This window comes from Nycticebus coucang, chromosome Y (assembly GCF_027406575.1).
Source record: "Nycticebus coucang isolate mNycCou1 chromosome Y, mNycCou1.pri, whole genome shotgun sequence".
In the NCBI taxonomy this organism is placed as follows: Eukaryota; Metazoa; Chordata; class Mammalia; order Primates; family Lorisidae; genus Nycticebus; species Nycticebus coucang.
The window spans coordinates 21,992,789-22,003,621 of record NC_069805.1 but is presented as its reverse complement, the minus strand read 5'-3'; the positions used below and the strand labels follow the sequence as shown (position 1 = coordinate 22,003,621).

General features: G+C 39.1%; 1 protein-coding gene across 1 annotated transcript; it reads left to right on the top strand.

Annotated features, from left to right (window-relative positions):
• Positions 1-8,152: 8,152 nt before the first annotated feature.
• On the top strand, positions 8,153-9,299 carry LOC128579142 (40S ribosomal protein SA-like). The gene has a single exon (XM_053581390.1). It carries the CDS (start codon positions 8,718-8,720, stop codon positions 9,141-9,143), a length of 426 nt encoding a protein of 141 aa, XP_053437365.1. The 5' UTR covers positions 8,153-8,717; the 3' UTR covers positions 9,144-9,299.
• Positions 9,300-10,833: the final 1,534 nt, after the last annotated feature.

The following is a 10,833-nucleotide window of genomic DNA, read 5'->3' as shown; positions in this document are numbered from 1 at the left end:
CAGTGGCAATTACTTAATCTTCACTGCATCTTCTTCATCGTAGCACTAGTATCATCCCCATTTTACAGATGCTGAAGCTGAGGCTCAGTGAGGTTCAAGATCACAGTCCCTGAAACTAGTTGAGCTGTGATTAAAATTCAGGTTTACCTTTTTTTTTTTTCTGCAGTTTTTGGCTGGGGCTGGGTTTGAACCTGCCACCTCTGGCATATGGAGCCAGCGCCCTACCCCTTTGAGCCACAGGCACTGCCCGGTTTGCCTCATTTTTAAATCCTTCACTCAAAAGTGCATCACAAAGCTTCATGATACACTTTGATTGCCTTCTGTTAGGGAAGCATATAAATACACCATATTTATTTCAGAGTTCTGTGTCCAGAAAACTATTATAATATTGTATATTTGCCTTTTATAGGTGGCATACTCTACGATTAAGCTTACAAATGGAATTTTAACTTTGAATTTTCCATGTAATAGATGGTAGTTAACAGAGCTCTGGGACAGATTTGGGTTTGAATTATGTGACTTCCTCCCTAAGGCTCAATTTTTTTTTTTTTTTTATTGTTGAGGATTCATTGAAGGTACAATAAGCCAGGTTATACTGATTGCATTTGTTAAGTAAAGTCCCTCTTGCAATCATGTCTTGCCCCAGAAGGTGTGCAACACACCAAGGCCATACCCCTCTCCCTCCTTCCCTTTCTCTGCTTTTCCTTCACCCCCCCATGACCTTAATTGTCATTAATTGTCCTCCTATCAAAATTGAGTACATAGAATTCAGGCTTCTCCATTCTTGTGATGCTTTACTAAGAATAATGTCTTCCACTTCCATCCAGATTAATACAAAGGATGTAAAGTCTCCATTTTTTTTAATGGCTGGATAGTATTCCATGGTATACAGATACCACAGCTTGTTAGTCCATTCCTGGTTGGTGGACATTTAGGCTGTTTCCACATTTTGGCGATTCTAAATTGAGCTGCAATAAACAGTCTAGTACAAGTGTCCTTATGATAAAAGGATTTTTTTCCTTCTGGGTAGATGCCCAGTAATGGGATTGCAGGATCAAATGGGAGTTCTAGCTTGAGTGCTTTGAGGTTTCTCCATACATCCTTCCAGAAAGGTTGTATTACTTTGCAGTCCCACCAGCAGTGTAAAAATGTTTCCTTCTCTCCACATCCACACCAGCATCTGCAGTTTTGAGATGCATTTTTGAGATTTTGTGATGTGGGCCATTCTCACTGGGGTTAGATGGTATCTCAGGGTGCTTTTGATTTGCGTTTCTCTAATATATAAGGATGATAAACATTTTTTCATATGTTTGTTAGCCATTCGTCTGTCTTCTTTAGAGAAGGTTCTATTCATTTCTCTTGCCCATTGAAATATGGGATTGTTGGCTTTTTTCATGGGGATTAATTTAGGTTCTCTATAGATCCTAGTTATCAAGCTTTTGTCTGATTCAAAATATGCAAATATCCATTCCCATTGTGTAGGTTGTCTCTTTGCTTTGGTTGTTGTCTTCTTGGATGTACAGAAGCTTTTCAGTTTAATGAAGTCCCATTGGTTTATTTTTGTCGTTGTTGCAATTACCATCACAGTCCTCTTCATGAAGTCTTTCCCCAGGCCAATATCTTGTAGTGTTTTTCCTATACATTCTTTGAGGATTTATATTGTTTCATGCCTTAAATTTAAGTCCTTTATCCACCTTGAATCAATTTTTGTGAGTGGCGAAAAATGTGGGTCCAGTTTCAGTCTTTTACATGAGGATATCCAGTTGTCCCAACACCATTTATAGAATAGGCAGTCTTTTCCCCAAAGTATGTTCTTGTTTGGTTTATCAAACATTTGGTGGTTGTAAGATGTTAGTTTCAGTTCTTGGTTCTCTATTCGATACCAAGTGTCTATGTCTTTTTGTGCCAGTACCATGCTGCCTTGACCACTATGGCTCTGTAGTACAGATTAAAATCTGGTATGCTGTTGCCCCCAGCTTTATTCTTATTACTAAGAAATGCCTTAGCTATACGGGTTTTTTTCTGGTTCCATATAAAACGCAGAATCTTTTTTCCAAATCTTGAAAGTACAATGTTGGTATTTTGACAGGAATAGCATTGAACATGTAGATTGATTTGGGAAGTATAGACATTTTAACAATGTTGATTCAGCCCATCCATGAGCATGGTGTATTCTTCCATTTGTTAAAATCCTTTGCTATTTTCTTTCTGAGGATTTCACAATTTTTTTATAGAGGTCCTTCACCTCCTTCATTAGGTATATTCCTAGGTATTTTGTTTTCTTTGAAACTACGGTAAAGGGAGTTGTGTCCTTAATTAGCTTCTCATCTTCACTGTTATTGGCGTATACAAAGGCTACTGACTTGTGGACATTGATTTTATATCCTGAAACATTACTGTATTTTTTTTTTTTGATGACTTCTAGGAGTCTTGTGGTTGAGTCTTTGGGATTCTCTAAGTACAAGAAATGTCATAAGCAAAGAGGAAGAGTTTGACCTCCTCTGCTCCCATTTGGATTCCCTTTATATCCTTGTCTTGCCTGATTGTATTGGCTAGAACTTCCAGCACTACGTTGAATGGTAAAGGTGACAGAGGACAACCTTGTCGGGTTCCAGTTCTAAGAGGAAAAGCTTTCAGTTTTACTCCATTTAGTAAAATATTAGCTATGGGTTTGTCATAGATCGCTTCAATCAATTTTAGAAATGTGTCACCTATGCCTATACTCTTCAGTGTTCTAATTAGAAAAGCATGCTGGATTTTATCAAATGCTTTTTCTGCGTCTATTGAGAGGATCGTATGATCTTTATTTTTGCCTCTCTTAATATCGTGGATAATGTTTATGGACTTGCGTATGTTAAACCAGCCTTGCATCCCTGGGATGAATCCTACTTGATCATGATGTATGACTTTTTTGATGATAAGCTGTAATCTATTGGCTAGGATTTTGTTGAGAATTTTTGCATCTTTATTCATGAGTGAGATTGGTCTGAAATTCTCCTTTTTGTCTGGGTCTTTTCCTGGTTTTGGTATCAGGGTGATGTTTGCTTCATAGAATGTGTTGGGGAAGATTCCTTCTTCCTCAATTTTTTGGGATAATTTCTGCTGTACAGGAATAAGCTCTTCCTTGAAGATTGTTTAATGTAAATGTCTTTGTGTGTGGTCGAACGTTTTTTTAGAGTTGAGTTCCACCCTTAGTGCCTTATGGTCTGAGAAGATACAAGGTAAAATTTCAATTCTTTTGATTCTGTTGTTATTTGTTTTGTGTCCCAGGATATAATCAATTTTGGAGAATGTTCCATGGGGTGATGAGAAGAATGTGTATTCTTCAATCTTCAATCTTCAATCTTTGGGATGGATTGTTCTATATACGTCTATCAAGCACAGTTTTTCTAGGGTCTCATTTAAATCTCTTATATCTTTGTTTAATTTCTGTTTAGAGGATCTGTCTAGGTCTTTAAAAGGAGTGTTAAATTCCCCTGTTAGTATGGTTTTATCGAATATCATATTGCTCAGACTGAGTAAGGTCTGTTTCAAGAATCTAGGAGAATTTAAATTGGGTGCATACATATTTAGAATCAAAACGTCTTCTTTTTGTATTTTTCCCTTGACCAATATAAAGTGACCATCTTTGTCTTTTTTGACTTTAGTTTCTTTAAATCCACATGTATGTGAAAATAAGATTGCAACTCCTCTTCTCTTCTGAATTCCATTTGCCTGAAAAATTGTCTTCCAACCCTTGACTCAGAGCTTTAATTTGTCTTTTGAAGCCAGGTGTGTTTCTTGCAGACAGGAAATGGATGGCTTGTGTTTTTTTAATCCAGTCAGCCAATCTATGTCTCTTCAGTGGGGAATTCAAGCCATTAACATTTATTGAGATAATTGATAAGTGTGGTAGTGTTCTATTCATCTTATTTTGTGAGAATCCATTGCTTAGTTTTATCTTTTGCATCAGTGTGGAGGTTTGGTTCTGTCCTTTAATTTCTGAGTTTTTACTTTGCTGCTGATGCATTGTGATGGTCAGTGTGTATAACAGGTTGGATGGTCAGTGTGTATTTCCTGTAGAGCTGGTCTTGTTGTGGTGAATTTTCTCAATGTTTATATATCCATAAATTATTTGATTTCTCCATCAATTTTTAAGCTTAGCTTAGCAGGGTACAAAATTCTGGGCTGAAAATTGTTCTGTTTAAGTAGATTAAAGGTAGATGACTGTTGTCTTCTTGCTTGGAACGTTTCATTAGAGAAGTCTGCGGTCACTCTGATGGATTTGCCCCTGTAGGTCAACTGGCGCTTACTTCTGGCAGCTTGCAGAATCTTTTCTTTTTTCTTGACTTTGGACAGGTTCATCACAATGTGTTTTGGAGAAGCTTGTTTAGAGTTGAAGCAACCTGGAGTCCGATATCGCTTTGAAAGCAGTGTGACAGAATCTTTGGTGATATTTGGGAAATTTTCTTTTATAACATTCTTTAGTATGGCTTTTATTCCCCTGGGGCATTATTCTTACCCTTCTGGGATTCCTATAACTCGTATGTTGGAACGCTTCATAAGGTCCTATAATTCTGACAGTGAACGTTCTGCTTTCTTTCTCTTATTTCTACCTCTTTTACTATCTTAGTTATCTCGAGAACTTTGTCTTCTGCCTCTGAAATTCTTTCTTCTGTATAGTCTATCCTTTTGCTGATACTTTCCATTGCATCTTTAAGTTCCCTTATTGACTGCTTCAGTTCCTTCAGCTATGCTATATCCTTTCTATATTCTTCATATTGTTCATCTCTTATTTGATATTTTCTTTATTTCTTTTTGGATATTTTTGACTTTGTTAGCAGTTTCCTTCATTGTTTCCATCATTCCCTTCATTGTTTTCATCATGTGTATTCTAAATTCCCTTTCTGTCAATTCTAACATTTCTTTATTGGTTGAATCCTCTGCAGTAGCTACCTCGTGGTCCCTTGGAGGGGTTGTTCTGGACTGCTTATTCGTGGTGCCTGGAGTTTTCTGCTGATTCTTCCTCATGAGTGATTTCTTGTATCTGTTTCCTTGCCCTAATTTTCCTTGCACTTCCTCTTGCTCTTTAAATTCCCATGCCTGTGGACTTAGATTTCAATGAGTCCTTTTGGTATAGGACCAGAAGGAGAGAAGGTTGAATAGCAAGAAGGGATAAAATAAATAAGGAAAGACCAAAAGAAAATAGAGAAAGGAGAGGGGGTGTGTAAAAGGAATGTTGACAAAAAGAAGAGAGGCACAGAAAGAGGCATACAGAGCAATAAAGGTGTATAGTGGGGTACTTTGACACAAAATTAAAAAAGCCCAACCTTTGGGGGTGCCCGGTTGAGTGGTTCTCTTGAGGGCAGTATCTCTTTGCTAACCTGATCAGACACAGTACCCCACCTCCACCAATTAGAAAGGAAAGACAAAAATGATATAAATCTTACCAAAACAAGCAAACATAAAAGTTTATGGGATAAAATTGTGTGAAAAACCAAATAGGGGTAGAAACACTAGCAAAAATAAAGTTCTAGTTATTGAAAAAGGCAGCATGGGAAATTGTATTTATACTTCAAACCTGGAGAAAGAAAAGAGAAATCTGTACACGAATGGTTGAAATTAAAAAACAAAACAACAACATCAAAATAAACAAAAACAAACAAACAAACATACAAAACAACCAAAAACAAAGCAGTATATATATCTTGTTGACTATTGTCTGGGCAACAGGTGGTCTTCTGCGGTATGAGATGTTAATTACATCACTGATACGACTGGACGCCTCCGCTGATTTCTCAAACACCACAGGGTAGACACATTAAGTCTCTCTTCAGCCCTCTTAAAAGGCACTTTAAGCTTCTAAACTTGCTAAGCAGAAGTTTCCCAGGAAACTGCTTATTGCTGGAATCACTGGTGAAGTGGCTATCCACTTACTCTGTGTGCCAAAACTGGTCTTAATGTGCCCCTGAGGGTTAGGGCTGTAAGGTGGCTCATACACCGCCTTTAGGCTGCTAAGTCACTAGGTTACTAGTTCCTGCCTGATCCTTGCTCTGCAAACCCTAAGGCGGATCTTGTTGGGACAGTTCTCTCACAATGGCTCCCTGTAGCCCATAGCCAAACACCATTAGCTCCATCTGTCCAGTTCAGCAGCTCAGTCTGGGGTCACAGACAACGTCCAAAGTTCTCTGCACTCCTGCTCAAGCTCTCCCCAAGGCAGTTCAACTGAGTGCCAAGTCCAAAAACACCAAAACAGTTCACAGGTAAGGCCTTTCCTGTTTTAAGTCTCACTGCTACTGTACTTATAACTGTTTGCGGGATTAGACAGATCAAACACACGCAATTAGTTGCCAGTTTTCCACTGTTTTTGTCCTCCTCTTGGGGTCCAGAAGTCTCTCGATGACTCCCTGTATCCTCAAATGGATGATTATAGGCAGATCCTACCAGCCAGAGATGCCTGGAGTCTTATCTCCCCAGATACAGTGCCCAGATGCAAGGAAGCTGTTACTCGGCCGCCATCTTGATCTCCACCCCTATCGGCTTCATTTCTTAATGTGCTCAATGAGGCTAATGACAGTTCCTACCCTACCTCTTATGAGGTTGCTGTATTGATGAGTGCCCGAAAATAAAACTGTTATTGTATCATAAATTTCTATCGTATAAAATGGGAAAGAGAATCATGAGAAAAGGAAGGTGTTTTTCTTTTTCAGGTTGTGTTTTCTATGGTTTTTCTTGAGCAGCAATTATTTTCTGTTGCATGTCCTTTTGGGGTAAACTCTGTTAAATGTTGTTTTCATCATTTCTTCACATTCAATAACCAGATGCTTTATTTCACTGCTTCTTAGATAATGTTGATCCTCATTATTGTATCTGTGGCTTTCCATGCTATCTGCTTTTGTTCTCTCCATAATTTCCCATCCTTCAAATGAGAGCACTTAACTGCTCTCTAACCTGGCACCAGGGCCATGAGGTGGCTGCTCCCCACAGAGCCCCAGGACACATAGGTTTTTAATTCTTCTACTCTACTCTCTTATCTGAAAAGCCATTTCTTCTTTTGATCCATTAAGACATGGCTAATGATGTCTATTTTTTTTTTGGGTCGGCACCCTCAGCATAGGGATATGATGCCAGCCATGTGCACTCAGGCTGGTGTGTTTGAGCCTTGCCCAGGCCAAATAAGGAACAGTGACAACTACAACAACAAAAAATAGCCGAGTGCTGGTTGTGAATGCCTGAAGTCTCAGCTACTTGGGAGGCGAGGAAGAGAATTTCTTAAGCCCAAGAGCTGGAGGATATTGTGAGCAGTGATGTCATAGCACTCCACTGAGGGTGATATAGTGGACTCTGTTTCAAAAAAAAAAAAAGAAAAGAAAAGAAAGAAAGAAAGAAAAGGGAAGAGAAAATGATTCCTATCCAAGTGTCTTACTCATTTATTCCACAGATGCTTATTGGGTGGCTACTCACTGGCTCACTAGGAATACAGAAATGAGCAAGGAAAATGAGACAAGCTTTCTTAATAGAGCTTACATTAAAGGGAGTTGGAAGCAGACAGAGAGAGACAGAAAGAAGGAGAGGGGAAGTGAGACGAAAATAAATACAAGTTCAACTACTCAAAACAATTATGAGGATATAAAATCAGGTAATGTGATGAGGAATGATTGGTGAATGGGTCACTTAAGCTTTGGAAATACTGAGGAGTGAAAAACGAAGCTTTATGTTAAAAGACAAGAGTAAGAGGCAGCATCCATTGCTAGCAAATGGACCTGCTAGGGGAAAGAGACACAGCACAGAGAACAGTACTGCATAGGAAAAAGGTGCTTTGCCAATTCCTGGTTGGCTGTCCATTTCCATTGCCTTTCAAGTTAAAAATATTTTTATTATGCCTTAAGGCAAATCTGTGATTATTATTTTTTTAATTAAACCATAGCTGTGTACATTAATGCTGTCATCGGGTATAATGTGCTTGTTTTATATAAAATTTGAAATATTTTCTTAACTGGTTAACATAGCCTTCATGGAATTTTCTTAGTTATTGTGTTAAGATATTTATATTCTACATTTATTAAGTTTCACATGTACCCTTGTAAGAAGCACCATAATTGTGGTCCCACCAGTTACCCTCCCTCCGCTCATCCTCCTGCCTCCCCTCCCCTCTCTTTCACTTTTCCCCATATTCTTTAAGAAAAATTGTCATCCAAACATTCTCCTTGATTACACTAGATTTAACTTAATACCCAGAGAGACAAAAGAAGGAAAAATTGGTAAGGCCACAAATAGATCTGGCCAACCACTGGCTACTACCATATGATTTTCTAACCAAGTCTTGTGGCCTTGCCAAGGTACACCTGTACTCCTGGAGGCACAGTTATATCCATAGAGCACTTTACAGGGGCACCCACTTCTCAGAAACAAGATGTTCTTTAGGGGATAGTTTTTAGACTAAAGGATAAACAATAAAGGCTCCCCAGTAGCACCCACTGGTGCCTTAAGAGGCTTGTTTTCAGGAAACAATACAGAGATTGAGTTCCTTAGTAGACTAGCTGCTGACAAGACATATTGGCAGAATTGATACAATTTTTCTTTATCTCCTCTCTCCATGTCCATATATCTCAGTAGCTTCCTCTCCTTTCCCCCAGTCTGCCACAGGATTGAAATTCTATGATAGGTCATTCCTACATTTAACATTTATTTCCTACAGTCTCGGTTTAAAATATTGTAGCCTTCTTTCAGCACTATTCATGGAGGGTCCATACAGCATTGTTTTGGATTCCCACGGTAACTTAAAGGGAAAATTTCACAATGTCCAGAATGCTTCAAGTCCTGCAAATGAAGGAGAGGATGTCCTCAAATTCCTTGTATTAGGAACCCACTTTGGTGGCACCAACCTTGACTTCCAAATGAAACAGTACATCTACAAAAAGAAAAGTGATGGCATCTCCATCATAAATCTGAAGAGGACCTGGGAAACGCTTCTGTTGGCAGCTCATGCCATTGTTGCCATTGAAAATCCTGCTGATTTCAGTGTCATATCTTCCAGGAATACTGGCCAGCAGTTGTGCAGAAGTTTGCTGCTGCCACTGGAGCCACTCCTATTGATGGTGGCTTCACTCCCGGAACCTTCACCAGCCAGGTCCAGGCAGCATTTCAGGAGTCTCGTCTTCTAGTGGTTACTGATCCAAGAATCTATAATGACCAAGATACAAATGAAGAAAAGTACTTAAATACAGGCACCCAAAGTGAATAGCAAAAGCTTGAAGCTTTCAGGCATTTGCTTCTTGTTTCTTAACAGAATACATCTGTAAATAATCATAGTGCTCGATTTAAATTACTTACGGAAAGTGCCACTTTTCAGGGCCTGTCAGACATCATGCTGCTCTTTCAGATGCCTTTGGGTGTACAAAGGAAATTGCTGAGGATACAAACGATTATAATTTTGGCCAGTTTGCCAGTGTATCTATTCATGTCACACAATCGGTTTTAACTTAAATGGTTTTAATTACACATATAATGTGTGTGAAGAAAAGTTTTCTGAAAAGGAATTTTGAGGAAAGAGATGGTCTCCCAGTAAATTTGTAAGATGGAGCCTTTGGTGAATTTCAGAGGACAAAGGGATGGTTGAGGATTCATAGCAAAAGTTCTTACCTGGGTTCCAAATCATGTCCTTTTCTGCTAATGAAACATACACATACATCCCAAAGGTCACCATACACTGCAAAAATGGAAAATGGTAGCTAAATCTACCTTTGTTTATAGAACCGTCATTATAAAATTTTACAAAATAGGCTCACATACACCACCAAGGCTGGTGGGTTTTAACCCCAAGTCCAGGCCAGCTAAAGCAGCAATGAATGACAACTGCAACAAAAAATAACCAAGTGTTTTGGTGGGTGACAGTAGTTCCAGCTACCTGGGAGGCTGAGGGAAAAGAATCACTTAAGCCCAAAAGTTACAGTTGCTGTGAGCTGTGGTGCCACAGCATTCTACCAAGGGCAACATAGTAAGACACTGTCTAAAAAAAAAAAAAAAAAAATTACAGAATAATCTCTAAGTTTTGTCCTCTTTCTATCTTCTCTTGCACTCATAGCAAACAAGTTCCAATATATCCACTGTTACAGTTTCACCGTGTATGGCTCCTTAGGGAACCACAAACACCAGGGTTCCACCTATCCTTCCATCTGGAACCACAAACACCACTGGTGTTTTCTGATTGGTTGACACAAGTGAGCTCTGATTGGTTGGGTCCAATGAACTCTAATTGGTTGATTCTGGTGAGCTCTGACTGGTTGACTGCAGTGATGTATGATGTTGGCTCCAGTGAGCTCTGATTTGCAGATTCTGGTGATTCCTGATTGGTTGACTCTGGGGATTTCTGGTTGACTCTGGTGATTTCTCATTGGTTGGCTCTGGTGATTTCTGATTGTTTGACTATGGATTCTGGTGATTTTTAATTTTTAAAAAAATTTTTTTTGAAGTTTTTGGCCGGGCTGGGTTTGAACCATCACCTCCAGTTTATGGGGCCTGTGCCCTACTCCTTTGAGCCATAGGCGCTGCTCCCTGACTTCTAATTTGTTGACTCATGTGAGTTCTGATTGGTTGGCTTCAGTGAGCTCTGATTGGTTAAATCTAGTGATTTCTGATTGGTTCATAAAAGTGAGCTCTGATTGTTGGGCTCCAATGAGTTCTGATTGCTTGACTCTGGTGAACTCTGATTGGTTGAATCAGATCCAATGAGCTCTGATTGGCTGATTCTGGTTATTTCTGGTTGACTCTGGTGATTTCTCATTGGTTGATTGACTTTGGTGATTTCTAATTGGTGGACTCAAGTGAGATCTGGTTGTTTGGCTCTGATTTCTG

What these genes read in the sequence shown, in the direction of transcription:
- LOC128579142 (XM_053581390.1), top strand. Translation starts at nt 8,718, where the DNA reads ATGGAGGGTCCATACAGCATTGTTTTGGATTCCCACGGTAACTTAAAG.